This window comes from Fusarium keratoplasticum, chromosome 1 (genome assembly GCF_025433545.1).
Source record: "Fusarium keratoplasticum isolate Fu6.1 chromosome 1, whole genome shotgun sequence".
Classification (NCBI taxonomy): Eukaryota; Fungi; Ascomycota; class Sordariomycetes; order Hypocreales; family Nectriaceae; genus Fusarium; species Fusarium keratoplasticum.
The window spans coordinates 2,271,407-2,291,465 of NC_070529.1; the positions used below are offsets into that span (position 1 = coordinate 2,271,407).

Consider the following 20,059-nt stretch of genomic DNA (forward strand, 5'->3'; position numbering starts at 1 on the left):
TGAGCCCCGGACACAGCTTGCTCGTACTCTTTTCTCTGCAGTCACATGGCTGAGAGTCCTGCGGTCGCTTTGCTGGGTCTTTGAAGTTGACCTGGACCCCTGGATTGGACCTCTTCGACACGTTGTTGCATTGGACTCGTTCATCCACTTGGTCCTAATTGCTGTCTGGTTCATGCAACTTCTCGTTCGAAAGTGTGAAGCCGGCCTTGCCTTTTTCAAACCAGAAGCGGCAGCTCGGGGGGATGCTGGTGCCAAGGCGGATTTTGAGGCTCTTCGAGAGAAGCGGGATTGGAACATGCTGTGGAAACAGAGGTCGTTTAAGCTACCGTGTATTTTCGGTGCTAGCAAAGGAGCGAAGGAGCTCTAGATCATCATTCTCTTGTTAGACCTTTCACGAATCACTCGTCGTGTTTGGTATCGAAATGGACATCAGCGTTACAACTAGCTCAACCAACAGTTCAAAGAGTCATGTAATCAAAGGATCATGTTCTCTCTACCCATGCACCCTCGCCTCTCAGGCATCCGTATCTGCGATCCTCCAGACAAGCTTCTCACCACTGACCTCCTTGTTTCTCAAAATGTCGACTGCCTTCTGAGCTCTCTCGACCGCCGTCGCTCCCTCGACAACGCGGTACTTGTTTGGAGACACTACGCCGTCCCTCAGTAGTGCAGGGATAATCTCAGGCTGCATATTTTCCTTGAAAAATTGATTCTGTTATTGTTAGTCTCGCATTCTCTTTCGTATTATGTAGAGGGGTTTCTTACAGAAAGGTAGAAATGCGTGCGCACTCCACGAACATTAACACCCTCAGCCCATTCTCCGACGAGAACCTTGGATGCATCCATCTCATACTCAGGCTCCTCTTCCACGGTGGCGTCCTTGAGGATGACGGGGAGCATAACGGCCACGATGCTGCCGCGCTGCGCAATCTTTGTCAGGGGCTTGAGGGTGCCGTCGAGGGAGCCGATGCAGTCTAGAATGTAGGGGAGCTTGGGCTCGGAACGGTCGCCAGCGTACTTGAGAATCTGGTCCACGACATCGCCCTTGCGGTAGTCGAAGCACTGGGTTGCGCCAATCCCGCGGAGGTATTCATGGTGCTTGCCGCTTGCGACGGCGAGAATGTTCTTGTAACCCCAATGGTGAAAGACTTGGACGGCAAAGATTCCCACACTACTGGCAGCTCCCCAGATGAGGATGGGCTCATCGGCCTTCTTAGGCGTGTAACCCTCTGGGATAGGCCAAGGCAGCTCGAGGTTGAGGTCCGCGGTCGCTGAATGAAACACAGTGACGAGGTTGACGGGTACCGTCACAGCCTCCTCAAAGGATAGATTCTCTGGAATCTTGGAGGCCAGGTACGCGGGGATGGTGATGTACTCCTGGTGGTTGGACTCCTTGCCACCGTGGAAAGCAAAGGCACTCACTCGGTCCCCGACCTTTAACCCCTTGAGGTCTCCTCCATCACCGACAGCGACGACAATGCCTGCGGCGCCGCCATTGCCCATGAGGGCTGGATATTCGGAGATGAGGAGGCCACCATCTGCACGGTGTAGGTCAAGGGGTGTGGAGGCTGTCCAGTGAACGCGGACGAGGACTTCACCGGGTGCTGGAGGGTAAACCGGGACGGTGAGCGAGCTGAGAGGTGTACGCTTTGCCGGAAGGACAACAGCTTGTTGAGTTGATGGGATAGAAAGAGACGACATGGCGTTTGTAAGGAGGAATCAAGTTTTTGTATGATGTGTGTAAGGCAGTTAACCTTGAAGACTGGCTCTGTATTATCATTACAACGTCTACTAGGAAAAGTCATTCCCTTAAATACTCTCGACTCATCAGTGCGATCAACTATGAATCTACTATAACGAGCGTTCGTGTATATGTCGCGAGGTGACGTGAGGGGCCAGGATTTGTCATGACAAAACTCCGTGGAACTCCTGCAAAGCCGAAAGAGGCAACTGAACCTTGACGTTTTTAATGGGGCGGAGGGGAGACATGTTGGTTCAAGTCGGTCGGGTCCTGCACATGTTTTGGAAGCTGTAGTTGGATCTGGGAGCCACTGATTATGTCAAAGGACGCCGAGTGGTTCCAGATGAGGCTGATGCTGATGTAATTTTGCTTTCTTGATCGAAGGGTTGAAACTGGCGAAATGAGCCGCGGCATTTGCCACCACGTCGTATAGCATGCGCATTTTCGTAGGCATGTAACCAGAGATGAATAATAAGTAAAAGAAGGTATCATTAGACGTTCGACTTGTTGGCTTCCATAAATGTTGATCCGTCCTTTCGCTTGCAGTTTCCTCCCAGATAACCCAGCAGATAGCCGACAAACATATTCCAATTCCAGCACACAAAACAGAAACAACGCCATCCAAAACACAGGTATCTCTCTTTCTCTCTTCCCATTTTCACCCTTGACTCCCAAAGCAATTCAAACAGTCGTCGAGCCCATCAAAGCCGTGCGAGGCGCAGGCCCGACGTCGACGTGGTTCGGCGTGGGCCTCCCCTCCCTGGCGTCGCTCCTCGCGGTGGGCGGGCGGCCGAGGTCTGCCACCACATCGCGGACGCGCTGTCGCACGCCCCGTCGCTGCTTCTGGGCGGGGTCATTTGGCAGCTCATTCTTGGCCAAGGTCTCGGTGATGGCTTCGACCTTTGCTGGCGGTGTCGGCTGTGCGTCCTTGGAGGTGGAGAAGACGGTCGAGCCCGAGAGGGTGGAGGCGGCGTCGGAGCTTGTGGAGGGACGATGATCCATGGTTTCTTGTGGGCGATGACTTGTGCAATGAACAATGATCGAGGGTCACTTGCGATGTTGATGATGGAGATTCAAATCTTGAGTGCGTGATATTAATCAATGTCGTTGTCGAGGGAAACACGGGGGGTGGGAAGGTGGCGCCGCCCTTTTTGTATGCCCGTCCTCTTGGGAAGGAGGTAGAGGTACCTACCTACTGTACCTCCCTCCTGCACTTTAGAGAGCAAGGGTCTAGAGAGTTTTGACCAAGTTAGTACCCCGCGCTGGCTGAGGTGCTCATAGCGCAATCCCACCACATCTTCAGCCCTGCGTGAAATGACCTGATATTCACCTTTATCACTCTTTGTGTGTATACATCTTGACGGCTTCCACAGGCCAAGAGGCCAAGACGGGTATCGCATGTTGTTCAGGGACGCCTCCATCTTGGCGATTGCCAACGCCAGTACACGCTGTGTGTTGTTGACACTGTCCCTGGCTCTAACTGATAATGCACCCATGCACCAGTGAAGCAATTGATAACCAGCCGCACTCGATGCAACCCTCCCCAACCGAACTGGAAAGGAACCCAACTGCTGTACCCAATTACTGCCCAGATAGGGAGTAGCCAGGATAACCGAATATGATTCGCAAAGACTTCCAAGTGGACCTGCTAAGCTAAGGATTTAAGCCTATTCACGTTTCGCCCACCGGCGCTACCAATGCCGTGGTACAAAACGACGATCAGCAACTTGCTCTCAAGGATACATAAACTTGTTCATTAGTTGGGCTATAAAATACATCATCTTGGCCAACGCTTTCCAGCGCCAACTCGAGGACCGGCTATCATCAAGATCCCCAGCCCAGCACCATGATTCGCCCTATAATATAGCAGTGATAGACCCAGACGCCAAAACTCCCAGCCATACCTCCAAGCCCAATCCAATTCGAACCCACGGTATATCGTCGTGCGGGTGCCCAATAAGATTACACAGGCCGTGAAACAAGACAAACGAGAAATGCTGATTACCTTAGTGTGCTGCTCCGCCCTTGACGAACCGTTCAGAAACCTCTACCCGCTTATTTCCGAGGTCAACAATCTTGGCCACCAGCTTGTTCGCATTGTCCATCTCGACAATGTCATCGGCGCCTCCGAGGCTCACCCCGTTGACCATGATGTTGGGAACGGTCCTTCGTCCTGTAGTCTCGAGCAGTTGGTCTTGCAGAGCTTGACCCTGAGGGTGCTCGTCAAGCTCAACCACGTACGGCTCAGGTGTGATGGCGTATTTCTCGAGCAAAAGGCCCTTGGCTCTCTTCGAGTAGGGGCAGTAAGACTTGGAAAAGATGATTACTAGGTGGCAGTTAGTCAAGTCCAAGCTGTTGTCGTAACCAATATCCACTTACCAGGCGACTTCTTGAGGATAGAGTCGAGCTCATCTCGCGCCTCAAGCTGCTCCTTAGTCTTGGTCTCGGCCTGGGGCTGCTTCTCCTTGGAAGCCCCAACATCTTTGCCTCCGCTGGCAGGCTTGGCGACCTTGTCCTTGTCCTGACCCTCTGCTGAGCTTCCAACACCGACAACGTTGCGCGGGGGGTCGGGTCGCAGTCCACCCTTCTCGTTGGCCTTGTCCTTGGCCTCCAGCTCGGCTGCCTTTAGGCGCTCCTGCATCTGGACGGCCATCTCCTTGTCGTCCTCGTCAACATCGCCATCCCCATCCTTATCAGCGGGTATGTGCCCAGCCTTTTGCCCCGTTTGAGAGTCCACCACGGCCTGCCCAGGCGGCGAGTCCCCGCCCATTGCATGCTGCGTCTTCTTGATAAACTCCTGGTTGCCGTATGCCTCGGCATCGCGGTGCGAGTCGAAGCCAGAGGTGTAGAAGAGAATAAAGATGAAGGTTCCCAGGGTCGCCAGGATCAGCAGGCGCACTCGGCGTGGAGAAGGCATGATGGGAAGTGGGAGGGCGATGGCGAGACCAGGGTGGATGCGCTAGGGAGCTTTGGTGGGTGGTTTTCGGGGCGTCGCGTGAGGCCGTGCAGGATCAATTCGACATTCGAGGCGTCAAGGAGCGTTGGGAGAGAGCGAAGGGAAGGTTGGCAGCGCGACAAGGAGTAAGTCGGCTAGTTCATCAGAGTCTGGTAGAAGAAGGCGACGTGGACGTGAGGGAGAGGGAGGGAGAGAGAGGGATACGAGAGACAGGCCAGAAAGGGAGACGTGATCATAGCTCCCCCAGACCGTGTCCAACCCGACGGGTTTAATTGGGGCCTTGGGCCAATCATGGCGCGTCGTTGATTTAGACTGTGCGCACAGTGACATGAACTGTGCAACCTAGCTTGAAGCTCTAGAGAGACACTGAATGATTAACATAAAGAAATTTGTATGTTGTAATTAGATAGATATCGATAGAAAGGGTATTGACAAAGTAAATGCTCCAGTTGCGCCCAAATATCAGCCCGATTAACCTCCACTGACCCGACCAGTTCTTCAGTCCGTCAACCATTTTGCTCCTCCAACAGTTCCTACTTCCCGGTTAATAATAGCCTTGCCTATTCTGGGAATAGATCACTTACTAATTAGGTATTTCTTACAATGTCACACTCTCTTCCACAAAGCGAGCTCGCACTCTTTCAATGTCATCGACATCGGGCATGTTCGAGTCCTTTGCCCGAGCACTCTCACTAGGCGCTTGAGCAGGCTCAAACAAGACATGAGGCGCCCCGTGAGAAGAACGAGATCTCAAGTGTTGGTGAACATGCGTGTGTCGAGCATGTAGGCTCCGGTGGTTGTGGTTGTGCATGGCTGGTGCAGCCTGAAGGCCGAGGGCCCAGAAGAAAAAGGTGAGGAAGATGGAGAGTCTGAGAGAAAGCATCTTGTCTGGGATATTGCTCGAGAGTAGATTGAGGATTGTAGTGGCTTGTTTGAATTGATGCCGCTTCTGTGCTTGTCGGTGACTCCGAAGCTGAAATGGGACATGTTGCTTTATATGCCTTCAGCCTCCAGCCGCTTCCTTTCCTGCATCAGGACATGACGACAGATAGGTCGTTCGCATTAAGCCCATAGTCACTCCTTGCATTCTGCAATCAGCCTTTGGGATGTCGCTCGTGACCCTCCAGCGGAGGAATTCGAAGGGTTCTGAGCCGCGCCAAGACATCATGTCTCTCCCTCTGCTTTCGACAGAGGCACCATCTTTACCCGAACCAGCCCCTGCGGCCAATGCACCAGCAAACAAGGCAGATCAGGTGGCCTGAGAGCGCCCTGTTCCCGGGAGGATGGTATGTAAAGTCAAACTATCGACGTTTGGCAATGTCTCATCCTGATGTCACCCGTATGCCTGGTCGTTGAAAACGTCCTCAACGTCGGGCGACCCTCATTCAAAGGGAAGGCTGGTTGTTGTGAAACATTTCCAATAATCGCAGTCTAGCACTACCCTAGGCTCTCTATCACACGATAGTAGATGTATAGAGTCATAATTCGAATCGAGCCTTGTAAATCTTCCCTTCGCGAGAAATTATTGAACTTCTTCTCCCTCTGAAGATGACTTACAAGGCAGCTGTCCTTACTCAGCATAGCCGACTGTGGAGCCAATCAAAAGTTGCCAAAGTGCTCTATGCGACCTCCACGGTGGCACTTTGAAGTTGCCAAGTTGCAAATCAGCAAATCCACCAGTACAATTCTAGCGACTTCGATTTATGGATGAAAATAAGTGTCCTCTTCAAAGCGATTGACTCATAATCATCAACTTCTTTTTATTATTTAAAATATATTTTCTCTAGTAGATACCCATCTCCATCCTTTAATTCTGCATCTTCAACGACGGGCCGATTTCATCAAAGCCAAATACGCCCGTTTTTCACCCTCCAACCTCTCCTTCTCCTCCAACTGAAGGGTTTACCACTATTTCACCCCCTGGTCTCACTCATTGGACACGCTTCAACACCTTCACCCATCCCGTTCCCTAGAGATTCGGGTGCTCAGACATCTACATCGTCAATATGGCACCCTTCAGGGTAAAATCTCTCCCGCTTGCTCTCGCCCTGATATTCGGCATCCTCACTTGCATCCTCGCCGCACCAACAGCCGCTTCAAAACCATCTCCCTCGGCAGATGTCGACCTCATCTGCCACACTGATAACCCCCAGGACTGTTACCCGCGAGTGTTCCAACCCACAGATGAATTCCAGATCGTCCACGATGATCAGGAACTTCCCCATGGACTCCATGTCCGTTTGAACATGTCGACTGGCAAGAAGGAAGCCAAGATCAATGTACCTGATGAGAGCGATCCGGCACTGGAAGGTCTACCTGTTGACCAGGCCGTTCTTGTCGTTGACCCAGAGCAACCAGAGACCCCCCAGATCCCCAAGGGCGCCCCAGCGTATGATGCCGTCGGGAAGATTAAGGAGCCAGAGAGCGACTACGAGGGCAAGCCTTTCTTTGAAGCCATGAAGCTGTTGAGGAGCGGTGTCACCGACGGCGGCAAGGAATTTGATGATGCCCTCGCGGGAATGGAGGAGCTTTCTCACGACATCTACTACGGCCTCAAGGTCACTGAGGAGCCGGCCGTTCTAAAGTCGCTGTTTTGCATCATGGTTGATCGTGATGTTCCATTTACACCGGACGTCGCTCCTCGAGACCAGCAAGCAGCCGCCATCCTCGGGAGCGCACTGCAAAACAACGCCGCCGCATTGAAGGAGGTTACCAAGGAATGGTCACGCCTCATGGAGACGATCTGCCCCAAGACCAACAAGCCCTTGAGAGAAGGCTTTTACTCAACCTTTATCCCCAACGACGTCCCATCCCCAACCAACAACAAGATCCTGGCGTCCAAGGTCAAAGCCAGAGTCGGAGCCATCAACGGCCTCCTCAAGAGCGACCTGATCCGGGAAGACTTTCTCGCCAACGATGGTATGCGGAGGCTCCTCGAGCTTCTCACCGTGGACATCAAGGAGTGGGCCCCGGCGCACCGCAAGGTCGGCCAGCTGGTCCTCGACACGTTCCTCGACGAGGACATGGGCGCCAAGCTGGGCCAGTGGCCTCGTACGGCCCGGGCCACCGACGCCGAGTGCCGGGTGCGCGAGACGCAGACCGAGGAGGGGTGCTGGGATTACCATGTGGCGAGGATCATGAAGGCGAATAAGCGGGATAGTAGCCATTGGAGTCGGGATTTGAATGACCGGCTTGCTGCGTTGCGAAAGAGTGGAAAGATTCCTCCTCGAGTTGAACTATAGAGCGTCGTCTGAGTAAAGATGAACAAATGAATTTAAAAAAAAAAAAAATGCGTGCTCAAAGACTTGTAATTTTGTTCCGTCGCGATTGTTTTGAGCAAGTCATGATACCCATTTTTGGTGTTGAGGCGGCCAATTGATTGCCCAGTGCGTAAAGAATTTCACGATTTGAATTCTTCACTTTACACTCACAACACCATTCTTAACAAGGCCATCTTTCATCCCACATGTGATTACTGCTATCTCATAAACAACCTCAAGAGACAAAATGCAAGACTCGCCACCCTTCCAGGTCAAGCGCCATCTCAAAGGCCGCTGCCTCATCGCCAGCAGATCATTTACCCCAGGCGACACGATCCTCACATTCACGCCCACCATCCTCATCCCCTCACTCTCCCACGCAGGTACTGTCTGCAGTCACTGCTTCAAACCGGGTGAGCCCCGAAGCTGCTCGCGATGCCATGCTGTCGCCTACTGCGACGCCTCGTGCCAGTCAGCGGCCTGGAAGGCCATCCACTCCAAGGAGTGCAAGGTACTACAAAAGGTTGCTGCACAGGGCCGGCCAGGTCTCCCGACGCCCGTGAGGGCTGTTGTTCAGGCGCTAGTCAAGGCAGAAGTTGGCGCTGCGCTTGAGGATCTGGAGGGAAATGACTTGTGCTGGAGAGGAAGTGACAAGTGGGCGGACATGGAGATGATGGCCATGGGCGCAAGTGCGTTTGCTGGCCTGGGGACCACCCAAGAGGCTGTCAAAAAAGCCCTGAGTCTTCTATGCAAGGTATGAAATGTAGCGCTCCGAGATTGTGGGTGTATACGCTAACAAAGCGAGGCAGGTTCAAACCAATGCGTTTCATAGATACGACGCGGATCTTGGCCAAGTCGGCATCTTTCTAGAACCAAGGCTTGCCATGGCAAACCACTCGTGCATTCCAAATGCCACAGTGCAGTTTGTCGGCAGGAGAGCCATCCTCAGGGTAGAGAGGCCGGTCAAGGCTGACGAGGAGATTGAGATCTCTTATACAGGTCTGTTTCCATCTTACTAGCATCCAAAGCGTCGATTAACGGGTTCTCAGACTACAACTACCCCCTATCCAAACGAAAGGAAGCGCTCGCTCCCTACTTTTTCACCTGCGGATGCCCTCGCTGCAGGCAAGACCTGATCAACTACCAAGTGTGCGCCCATTCTCCCGTCGTCGACATGAACCGTCAGGGCCTCGTCTCGGATCTCTCAAAGCTGCGTGAGCATCCAGCAGGCGTAGACGGAGAAAAGGCTTCTCTAGGGAGAGAATACAGCGAGAAGCTAGTCGACCTCATCGATTCAAAGGAAACGTCTGGCTCGTTAGAGGAGCGCCGTGCAGTTTTGCAATCCTGGTATCAGGAATGCCAAGGGCTGATTTCTGAAAACATGTGGGCGGTATCACCCCTACCGCAGCTCTTGACCGAGATATCGATTCTCTACGCAGAAGAGGGAAACTTTGTGTATGCCTTGGCAACAGCATGCCATATCGCTACGGCTTGCGACCCATATCGACACGTGGCGCCGTTTCACCCGGTCCGTATAAAGGGTCTCTTCCTCGTCGCAAAGCTTCTCGCCAACACGGCAGCCGACACAGCCTCCCTGGGCAACTCACCGACTGTTGCAGCAAGAGGGGGCCTTAATCAGCGAGCACTGCAGACCCTCCAGGACATCGATCAAGTATCGTTGTGTCAGATGCTTCTCATCATGGTCCTCAAGTCGATCCCAGCAGAGTATGTCCAAGAGTGGGAGCTCTCCATCTCGGCAAAGCAGATGCTGGACGAGATCAAGCAGTTGCCAGGCAGAGGTCAAGAACAGTCCTTAATCAGCCTGTGGGAAGAGGATCCAGAACACGACCAGGCGCAGGCATTCTTCAAGTATGCTGTGTTGAAGCAAGTTGATGCTCTATCAGACCTTGGGTTGGAAATGCTCAAGATGGACTTTGGTCGATGAGCTTGAATAGAATAGAAGAGAAGGTCAGGGCCTAGCAGCATTTCCTGAAGGCCTCCTATTCATTGCTCGTTCACAACAATTGAATTTGATGTCGCGTTGATTGTCGAAACGCGTAAAGTAGGTCGCGAACTATCACGACAAAGGCCCCACGTGATTGGTCGATCTTGCATCCGCTTATCTTATCGTAGAGCTTCCCTGGCCCACCTTCCCTCTTCTAAAAATCGAGTCGCAAAAAGTACGTACCCTGGTTCGCATGGAAATCTCAGCTACACTCCAAGCTTCGTAGCTTTCCTCCCTCTGACAGCATCTTCTTCACGATTCCAATCAAAGCGGCGCGCACTTTTCGCGCTCGCCTAAATCCAGCATGGGTAAGAAAACGAGGAGAAAGTCCAACCGGCCCATCGACAAAACCCTTACCGCCGCCCTAGGAGCCGAACCCGACCTCGAGCCCGGTCAACAGGCATCCTCCGCCGAGTCTCACGATGCGACCCAGCAGTTGGAGAAGCCCAATGATGCCGGAGATGTAGCGCCGGTTGTCGAGAAGGACACTCCGACCCAGAGCGACGGGAGCCTCAAGCGCGCGACGCCCCATGATGCCGACGACGAGGATGGAGGGTGGCAGGTTGTTTCGCGAGCAAACAAGAAGCTCAAGAAGATCCCCAAGCCTGGCAAGAACTATCCCACCATTGCGTTTTCGCCCAACGCCCGACTCCAGTCCAAGATCAACATCTCGCAGCTGAGAGACCTGGTAACATACATTTTTGCCGACGGTCCTGGCCCCCAGTGGATCGGCATCACCCATCGTCCTGCCTTTCGCAAGATCGTTGCCATTATGATACCCGGCCTTGAGGAGGCCATGTTCAAGGATACGGTGGACTTCGCGACGTACAACGACGTCGCAAGAGGAGAGGTTTCCATTGGCACATCACCCGACGACTATTATCCTAGGGTACTAAAGAAGGAGCGTTTACCAGAGGTGCTGCAGCCATTTGCAGACATGTTTACCCATCTGTGGCCCGTCAAGACGCCAGGTGACGACAAGCATGGGAAGATGCACTCGCCAATGGCAGCGTTTCTGACAACACCAATTCCCAAGGACAAGATCAACAAGAAGGGCGTCAAGCCAGCATCAGAACCCCAAGGCTGGAAAAACCAGAGGACCCGCATCACAGAGTTCCTCTGCACCGCTGATGAGCTGAGTGATAACGGCTATCTAGTTCATCCAGCTTTGCTACCAGAGGGCGTCGCCAGGGATGAGTTTGTTGCCCCCGAAGGTTGGGTGGTGACCAAGGTGGACAAGCTGGAGGATGGGGAAGTCCCTGAGGACGAGGTCCAGCAGGGCAGCATCACGGCGGGCCGAGAAGTCTTGGCTCTCGACTGCGAGATGTGCATGACTGGCGAGAATGAGTTCTCCCTGACGCGCATCAGCATAGTCAACTGGACCGGCGACGTGGTGCTTGATGAGCTGGTCAAGCCCGATAAGCCCATTATTGACTACGTTACCCAGTTCTCTGGCATCACAGAAGAGATGCTCGCACCTGTAACAACTACCCTGCGCGATATTCAGGAGAAGCTCCTGGAGATTCTACACCCTCGTACAATCTTGGTCGGCCATTCCTTGGAGTCTGACACCAAGGCCCTCCAGATTTCTCACCCTTTCATCGTCGACACCTCCATCATCTTCCCGCACCCTCGCGGACCTCCTCTCAAGTCATCCCTCAAGTGGCTTGCGCAAAAATACCTGTCCAAGGAGATTCAAAAGGGCGGCGCCAACGGCCACGACAGCATCGAGGACGCCAAGACCTGTCTCGATCTAGTCAAGCAAAAGTGCGAAAAGGGCAAGGCCTGGGGCACATCGGACGCCCAAGGCGAGAACCTCTTCCGCAGGCTGGCGCGAGCAGGTACCGCGTACAAGGCTCAAGGGGGAGAGGCCGGAGGGTTAGAGGTTGGCAAGACGAGTGCTGCTGTAGACTGGGGCGACCCGTCCAAGAGCGCCGGAGGCGGTGCGACACATCAACTCGGCTGCAGGAACGACGAGGATGTGACCAACAACGTCATCCGCGCCGTCAAGGGAGACGAAGACGGACTGGAGATCCGCGGTGGAGGCGTCGACTTCGTATGGGCCAGGATGCGTGAGCTCGAGGCCCTCCAAGGCTGGTGGAACCGCAACCGCATCGACAACCCCAGCAGTGATGGTGGTCCACCACAAGATGGAAGCGACGATGCATCATCGTCCAAGTCCAAGTCCCAGCTGGAGCAAGCCCTCGGCCGCCTCACGGAGCGTCTCGGGCGCATCTACGAGGCCCTCCCCCCTTGTACCGCCTTCATGCTGTATAGCGGCTCGGGTGACCCGCGAGAGATGTCCCGCCTGCAGAAGATACAGTCGCAGTGGCGCAAGGAGTACAACACGCCCGGCAAGAAGTGGGACGAGCTGAGCGTCAAGTGGACCGACACCGAGGAGCAGGCCCTCAAGGCGGCAGCTCGCAAGGCCCGGGCCGGCATCGGCTTTGTGAGCGTCAAGTGAATGAATGATTGATTGATTTCAATGTCTGGACATGTATTCTAAAATGGACGGTCTATTATGTAGAGGCTACATACGCGTAATGAAACAAAGCGGCCACCTGGTATAGATAGGAAAGGGGGTATGTGTGGTGGCGGTCCAAGAGAGCCACTTCCCTAGTCTTGTCTTGTCTTGACATACATACACTTGATATTTGTCTCGGTACAAAAAGCCCCCCCAATAGAGACGAACGAAAAAGGATGAAAGCAGCTCTACCTTGACAGATTACAAGGCATATCATTACTACTTCTCATGAGAATTCAACCAAACGTGAGCCGCTTATTTTCCCTCCCATCTCTGCTCACTCTCGAAGATGGGGACATGAACAAGCTCTCGCAGGAACGAGAAAACACCACAGCAACAACATCAATATATATGCCACACCCCCCACCAATTTCTCTTTCCGGTATCCGTACCGTCCTGCCAAACAAAAGCATCCATGTGCGTGCTACAACCTTCCTTTACCCCTTCCGCCTCGCCCTCCATTTGTGCGTTTGTTTCCCATCCGCCCCGTTATCCCTAATGGCCCAGGTTTTTTGTTACGCCAACGCTAGTATGGACATTCTCAAAAATGACACTTCCCAAATGAGACAAAGGAAAAGGGGAAGACTAATAAAAAAAAATAGACAAGTGATGGAATCAATCGACAGATGTTGAACCGATAAAACGCCTGCTTGTTCGCTATACTTTCATGGCCCGGGTCCCTCCCGAGATTCTGTGCCGTCGTCTCGCTTGGAGACGACCGAGTCGGCGCGTGTGTGCGCGAGTCCAAGGTGCTTGTGCTTGTGCACCTTGTTCTATAACATGGATGGATTACATTGTAGTTGACCTCCTCCGAATCATAAAGAAATATTAAGGTGTAGTCCCGTAAAGGGAGTCTTGTGAGGTCTTGTGGTAGTGTATGTAGCGAGGGTCGTGTTTAAGTAAAAGGGCCGTGGCCATGTAAGAAGGAGCATCAGGTCCGAGGTCTTCGTGGGGCTTCATCAACCAGCTCTGCCGAGCTGCCGAGGAGATCAACATCACGGTGTAACGGGTCAACTCGGCTGACACCGTGCTGTGATACCACTCCAAAGCTGGCTGGTCGCTCATCCCGCCCTCCGTGGAGATCAATCTGAGAGAATTCGCCCGGGAACTCTATCGACGAGTTGGACGAGAGTCGCTTCTGAGAGTTGGTGCGCTCGAACGGTAGTCTTGACGATGCAGACAGCGTTGCCCGGTGATGGCTCGAAGTATGGCTTACTGCGTCGAGATCCCGCAACTGAGAATCAAAGGACAGTGTCGAGCCAGGCATGTCGATGTTGAGAGACGGTGCCCGGCTGTGGTCACTTCCTCCAAAGTGGCCAGATGCTCTCTTGGAACTCTTTCGAGGAATCTCCGGGGCGTCCTGTTCAGCAGCCTCACGAAGTGCAATGTGCTGTGGTTTCTTAGACAGCACCTTGCTCGGCTCCCTTGGGAATCCGTCGCCGTCGCTGCTGAAAGTCCGTCGAGGTCGTTCCAGGACGGGGCTCTCTGGCTCTGAATCTTGAGGATCACCGTTGTCATCTAGCAGGTCACCCTCCTGATGTCTGCCAGGGGAGCGTCTTGGCTGGGGTTCGTCGTCGTCGTCGTCCGAGTCAATAGGTCCGTTCCGCAGCACCCCCATGGCCACAGGGATGCCCTCTGGTGGTGATTCACCACCGTTCCTGGCCATCATCGCCGGCGGCATTCGTGAACTTCTCACAACCTCGAAGCCCTTGCCCTTCTCCTTCGTCTTGCCGCCAAACAGGCCCCGGAACCATCCTGAGGCAGTGGCCACGGGTCCCGTTGGGTCAGCGGGTCCGGTTCCGAGCTTCCGGCCCGGGCCATCCGAGTTCAGGGCCGGTCCGCGGACGCCGTAGTAAAAGTCCACCTCACGGGTCGCGTAATCCGGGCGGTTCGGCGGGAAGCTGAGCTGAGAATATCCGGCAGCAGGAGGCACAGCTGGAGTTGCACCCCGAGAGATCTCCGCAGCCATATCTGCGGGATCGCCTAGAGTACCACCTGGGCCAGGTGGCTTGGTTTCTGCTGTTAGGGAATCGTTCGGCTTATCCGAGTGGATTGACTCATTCATAGTCTGGCGACGACGGGGGGGTCGATAATAGGGGTCGGCTGCGTCCATTGACTGTGAGGGATGATGACGGACCACGCCGGGCGAAGGCAAAAAGGAAAATGTGCTGGTCTCTCCAGGCGTGTTTGGCATGTACGAGCTGCCACTGTCAACGTTTTGCGGCATAGCAGAGTAGACGTCGATGCTATCGAGTGCCGAGCTGCTCCGATGTCGAGGGATACCCATCATTCCACCCAAGCTTGCACCAGATTCGCTTCGAAGTCTTCCGCTCGGCATCACGTATCCCGACTTTCCACCATCGTCGGCGTCCAACATGGCCGCTGTCGACAATTGGCTTGCTCTTGAGGGACCAGTATTACGGTGTGTGACCCGTCGGGACAGTTGTCGCATACCAAAGATCTTGGAGAGTCCACCACGGGTCAGTCCTCTCACATCGTCTCCACCAGCGCCGAGCATGCGAGCCACGACCTCGATAATGGTTTGCAGAGCGTTGAGGAAGAAGCCAAAGATCAGGGCCACACCGTGGATGGCAAGGATAACATAGCCAATCCATCCCTTCTCTCCCTCGGCCACACCCAGCGTGGGCACAAATGCCACCATGAGTAAGATGGAGAAAAGTCGGAGCGAGCAGAAGAAAGTGTGGTACGCGTTCATCGATGTCGCACGCTGGAACGGGCGGAAGGCGTGGATCGAGAGGACATGGATGACTTCGCAAATGGCGAGAATGACCACCTGTGCAATACCGCTAGGCTGTACCGCACCCACAGCAATGCCCCGCAGGAAAGTCATAAAGACGGGAATGAGAGCAAACGCAGCGGCCTCGTCAGAGTATGTGTTGTAGAGCGGGCCATAGAGAAGGACGGTCGGTAGGTCATCGTACAGAACAGACTTTGGCCGTGTCTTGATAACAAGCCAAAAGAGATAAGATGCAAATATGATGAGAAGAACGAGGGTGACGACAGCCAAAGCGATGGTGTAGACCGGAGAGCCGCTCGCAATGACAAGCTGGAAGCACGATAGGGCGACAATAGGGAACAGGAAGTAGTTGAAGACGATGCGGACGACGTTGCCGACGGAAAAGGGGACATTCTTTGACCGGAGATCTTCCTCAGGGGTGTTGTTGATCTTTCGATATAGCCACTGGGCGAGAAAGCCGGCCTGGATCAAAACCGTTACGCTTCCGATGCAGACAAAGAGCCAGACCATCATGCCAGCCCAAGCGTCTTTACCCTCCGACATGCCGACCAATTGCCCCAGCCTCTGCAGTCCGTAGGTCCCGTTAGTGACGTAGATGCCGTCAACGACACTCTGCCATGATGGTGCATCTGCAACGAAGCTCTGGTTGAACATGAGGGTCGACCACGCCATCTGACTGACAATGGGCTGGTAGAAGCCGGGGTAATCGAGGGTGAGGCCACCGGTCAGAGCAACAAACTGGATGTACTGAAGACAATCGCCAAAACCCGGTGTGACCAGTCGAAGCAAGTCGGCATCGCGGCCATAATTAGAGGTCCAGTGAAAGACGTCAGATGAGCCCCATGGGCTAAAGATTGCCGCAAAGCAGATTGCGAATCCAGTGAAGAGCAAAATGACTAGAGGCAAAAACTTGAGAAGCCAAGAAAGACCACCCAGGTCTGGAGTTAGCGTAACGGTGGCGCATCCAATGTGAGTGGCCTTCCGGTCACCATCAATAACGAGCAGTGTCGAGGCGAGAGACGCAAACGCATAGGAGGCGCTCATATCGTGGGAAAGGTTCACTGAGGGGAGCTTGCCGCGGGCATCGCTGTAGTTACCAGTGGTCAGCCAATAGTCCATACCAAGTCCCCAGGTCAATCGTTGACCTGGATGAGCTAAATCAACGGACGAATAACCTACCTGTACTGGACCTCCCCGAAAACAGGAGGGAGCGGACAAGAGCCATTGACCAAGCCCTTGTCACAGAAATCCGTATTGTCATAGAATGGCCGATACGAGAGGAATTCCACCTTGCGGATCAACGTGGTAGCCGTGTCAAAACCCTGTTCCGGAAGCTGAACAATTTTGCCATTCGTCTTGTTAGGATCTTTCCAGTAGGGATCATCAGCTGGGGGGAGTTCTCCTGTGGTTCGGGCTCCCGTGACATTCCCCCAAACGGTGAGCTGGAGCCTGTGGCTGTCGTTCTTGAGGTCGAAGAAAGCCTCGGCGTACAAAGGAACCCACTGCATCAAGACTGGGTCGTGGAAGCGGTAGGAGTCATCGAGGCAGTTGCTGACGGAAACCCTGACGGCGTGGGCGGAGGATATGTGAAGAACAAAGAGGATTGCGATTATTAGGTTGGTGGTAAGCCGTGATATCGTGCCAAGTCGAGGGGGCCATGCCCTTGGTCGAGGATAGATCCGTGACATGATCGTGGGAGAAGAGGGCTGATGTGAAGGAGTCGAAGAGCTAGGAGAGCCCATGGTAGCGAGTGTGGTGGGCGCAAAGCCAGAAAGTGGACGCTTCGATAACGGTGCTACATGTCGCTTCCGGGGCAGGTCCTGGCTGAGGCCGCGATCGTGGGCGCGAGGGCGGGAATCCTGCGAGCAGTCGGATAGGCGTTGAAGGGCCAGACCAGACGGCATAGCTCTTTCGAGGTTTGTCCCAGGTGCGGTGCTGAGATTAGTAGAGAGGATTGGGCTGCCAAAGGTGAGAAGAGGAAGCCCAGGCAAGGGGCGTGAAGCTGGAACACGAGCAGGCGGGATCGGGGGATCGGGGTGGCTCAGACGACGGTCATCTTGGTGTCGAGAAGGGAACCTGACCCGGCGATAGTTTGAGACCGAGGAGAGCGCGCGGGGGGAGATGGATATGATTGCAGCGAAGCGAACGACGGAATCTCTCGACGGGTGAACGGTGAGGTCTGGATGGCGTGGGAAGATGTTTCGTAGTAGAGTAGTAGGTGATGGAGTTGGGTGTCGAATGGACTGAACGGCCGACAATACGGGAAGCGAGCGAGTGAGAGAAGAGAGTGCGAGGGAGAAAAAAAAGTGTCCAACAAAAGATAGGTAGGAAGCGACCGAGCTGGACCAACCGCAGCAGAGTGCGTGTGCTGTGCTTCGCTGCGCTGTGCTGTGCGGGTGTGTGCGTTGCGTTGCGTGCGTTGTGTGTCAGTTCTGCGAGTGTGCCTTGATCCGCAGACCGTGATGGGGATTGAAAGGATCCATGGATTTTTGGGGGGGCGAGAGACGACGAGGGATGGGGGGGTGTGAGAGGTGGTTGACGATGGGTGGATGTACCCAGTACCTTTGGCCGTGTCAGAGGAATTCCCAGTGTCAGCACGGGGGAAATGGGGCTCCAGAGCGGTGGGTGGGATGGAGCCGGATGCAGCCGGGGACTACCTACCTAGGTTGCTTCACGAAACCCGCCCGCACTCCATGCTGAGCTGAGGTACGGGAGCTGCTAGGACACGCTATAATTAAGCCGCAGGCGGCCCTGTGAGACCTGTGGGCGTTCCCTCCCCCCGGACTGGACGGCAGTGGATGGAACCCAGTAACAGTAAGCGTACCTTAGGTAGGGGGTTCCATCTCGTACTGCGAACGGCCATGGTGGACGATCCCCCTGTGATGTGATCTGCGGATTATGTGAGCTCGGTCGTTCATTACGAGTTTCCAAGGTCCTGTGTTTATAATTCCCTATGACATTTTATCCCCCGTTTGCATGAAATTCCAGGGACAAGATTTTTTTTGGTGGAAAGAAAGAAAAAAAAAGGGACTGGATCTTTGAGCTATCGGTACCTCACCGTCCTACCTAGTTTGGGGCGTTGTGGCTGGGTTTGACGCTAAAGATTGGATGTCCTATCTTTATCTCAGGTCACCCTGATTCAAACAAATCCAACAGCTGCATTCCCTCCTTGATCCTGCTTCCCGAGAACAGAACAAATGTTGTGTGTATCTAATTTGAATAAATAAAGGGTCCCTCCCGTAATTGCCTACATGCACAAAATCCTCCCCCGAGCATCCCGCATACGATGAAACTCTCAGCACTTTTTTTTTTTTCGTCTGTCAGATGTAAGAGTTGCCCTGAGCCTCCCCGTCCAGCTTTTTAGCGCCAAAGGAAGTACCGGGTACATCGTTCTGCATCTCTCGTAAAAGGATGGGATCCTGGAACGTTTCCCACAGCACACAAGTCCGAGCGCTAGACCGCGACGGGCCTGTACGTCATGGCGTGCGGCTTGGATTTGTGCTGGCGCGAGCGAAGCTCCGAAAACTGTCGTCGTCTCTTGCTCAAACGGGAAACGGCCGGTCTGTAACTGAGGAAGAAAGACGTGATGGCGACGTTTCGTTTTCGTTGATGTTCATAAAGATGACTTTCGTCCATCAATCGTCTGTCAATCGTTCTTCCTTAATCTACTCGAGCATGTCAAACTCTTCTCAGCTCGAAATTTCTTTTTTCTTCCAAATCATAACCCCAAACATGCAGGGAGCCGATAGTCTACACGGATCCGTTCCCCATCGTCAGCATCAGCCACAGCCACAACAAACGCGTGGGCTTCCTTCTTAGCTGCTCCCAAGCCCTTTTCGCTTCCAGCTTCAGCTGTTCCGTTAGGTCTGGTCCTCATCCATCACGCAACAACGTTGTATTTCCTTGGTGCATGGCATACGGAATGGCCCGTACGGTTCGCAAAAAGGGTCACCGTAACGTGCTTTTGCTGACTGTCTCTCGCCTCTTACAACCATCCATCTCCATCCCATCCTCACCTCACCTCACTCTGGCAGTCTCGACATTTATCAGCGTCAAACCACGTGTTTGCGCTGACAGATCTACTACGTAGTAGTCACGATGCAGTGCTAAAACTGGAACAGCAGAACATGAACCTCCCTTCCCCGTCATGCCGCGGTCGAGTAATTCGCCAAGTCCCTCTCTCCGCCTCTGTCGCCTCATGCCATCCCGTCAACCGACGGAGCAGCCATCATTCATCCCATCTGTCGGGGCGCCGGCCACTCACCAGCAGCTCCAGCTCGTGGTCCATAAAATTCCACGAGCAGCAGCGCAGCAGCAAGCGCAGATACGAGGCGGGCAAGCTGGGCTGGGTACCCGTAGGTGGTGCCCTACTGTGCTGGTCTCTCGGGTCCAAGTCCTTGGCGGGTCCCCCTCCATCCATGGATTCGCCCGTGCCCCCATTCGCTCGCTCGCTGAATCATCGACGAGGGTGGCCTGGTAAGCTTGGGTCGAAAATAAGAGGGAAAGGAATAAAAACAGCACCAGATGCTCTATTTTGAGAAACAGCTCCAGTCGGCCGCCGTTCCGGCCATCTCTTTCTTTCTCTCTCTCTCTCTGTCTATGACTCTTGTTTATTTACTATCATACATACAGTACGAGGTTTCTCTTCAGCTGCCATTGCCGGTTGCCCCCCCTTTTTTTTTCTGTTCGGTTAAAAAGTAACGAGACGGCAGTCCCGTCGGATATCCATCTCGACTTGTCCGATGGAGTCGAACCATGCCATACCGTTGGTTCGATCAAGGATCCATTCATCCATCCATTCGGCCAAGGCTAATG

The 20,059-nt window shown here is 53.9% G+C and overlaps 7 protein-coding genes across 7 annotated transcripts; 3 read left to right on the forward strand and 4 right to left on the reverse strand.

Annotated features, from left to right (window-relative positions):
- Positions 1-514: 514 nt before the first annotated feature.
- Positions 515-1,701, reverse strand: NCS57_00066700 (PKS-ER domain-containing protein; the record flags this gene model as incomplete). The annotated part of the gene is made up of 2 exons (XM_053050750.1): positions 515-712; positions 766-1,701. 2 exons carry the CDS (start codon positions 1,699-1,701, stop codon positions 515-517), a joined length of 1,134 nt encoding a protein of 377 aa, XP_052919265.1.
- A 721-nt stretch (positions 1,702-2,422) lies between these two features.
- On the reverse strand, positions 2,423-2,743 carry NCS57_00066800 (uncharacterized protein; the record flags this gene model as incomplete). The annotated part of the gene is made up of 1 exon (XM_053050751.1): positions 2,423-2,743. The coding sequence occupies one exon, from the start codon at positions 2,741-2,743 to the stop codon at positions 2,423-2,425; it is 321 nt and encodes a 106-aa protein (XP_052919266.1).
- Positions 2,744-3,747: 1,004 nt separating this feature from the next.
- NCS57_00066900 (Glutaredoxin domain-containing protein) lies at positions 3,748-4,658 on the reverse strand (the record flags this gene model as incomplete). Its single annotated transcript, XM_053050752.1, has 2 exons — positions 3,748-4,067; positions 4,121-4,658. 2 exons carry the CDS (start codon positions 4,656-4,658, stop codon positions 3,748-3,750), a joined length of 858 nt encoding a protein of 285 aa, XP_052919267.1.
- Positions 4,659-6,703: 2,045 nt separating this feature from the next.
- Positions 6,704-7,939, forward strand: NCS57_00067000 (Nucleotide exchange factor SIL1; the record flags this gene model as incomplete). The annotated part of the gene is made up of 1 exon (XM_053050753.1): positions 6,704-7,939. One exon carries the CDS (start codon positions 6,704-6,706, stop codon positions 7,937-7,939), a length of 1,236 nt encoding a protein of 411 aa, XP_052919268.1.
- Positions 7,940-8,204: 265 nt separating this feature from the next.
- On the forward strand, positions 8,205-9,902 carry NCS57_00067100 (MYND-type zinc finger protein samB; the record flags this gene model as incomplete). The annotated part of the gene is made up of 3 exons (XM_053050754.1): positions 8,205-8,711; positions 8,767-8,956; positions 9,007-9,902. 3 exons carry the CDS (start codon positions 8,205-8,207, stop codon positions 9,900-9,902), a joined length of 1,593 nt encoding a protein of 530 aa, XP_052919269.1.
- A 364-nt stretch (positions 9,903-10,266) lies between these two features.
- Positions 10,267-12,426, forward strand: NCS57_00067200 (Exonuclease domain-containing protein; the record flags this gene model as incomplete). Its single annotated transcript, XM_053050755.1, has 1 exon — positions 10,267-12,426. The coding sequence occupies one exon, from the start codon at positions 10,267-10,269 to the stop codon at positions 12,424-12,426; it is 2,160 nt and encodes a 719-aa protein (XP_052919270.1).
- Positions 12,427-13,417: 991 nt separating this feature from the next.
- On the reverse strand, positions 13,418-17,562 carry NCS57_00067300 (TRP-N domain-containing protein; the record flags this gene model as incomplete). Its single annotated transcript, XM_053050756.1, has 2 exons — positions 16,424-17,562; positions 13,418-16,331 (listed from the first exon to the last, which is right to left on the reverse strand). The coding sequence occupies exons 1-2, from the start codon at positions 17,146-17,148 to the stop codon at positions 13,418-13,420; spliced, it is 3,639 nt and encodes a 1,212-aa protein (XP_052919271.1). The 5' UTR covers positions 17,149-17,562.
- Positions 17,563-20,059: the final 2,497 nt, after the last annotated feature.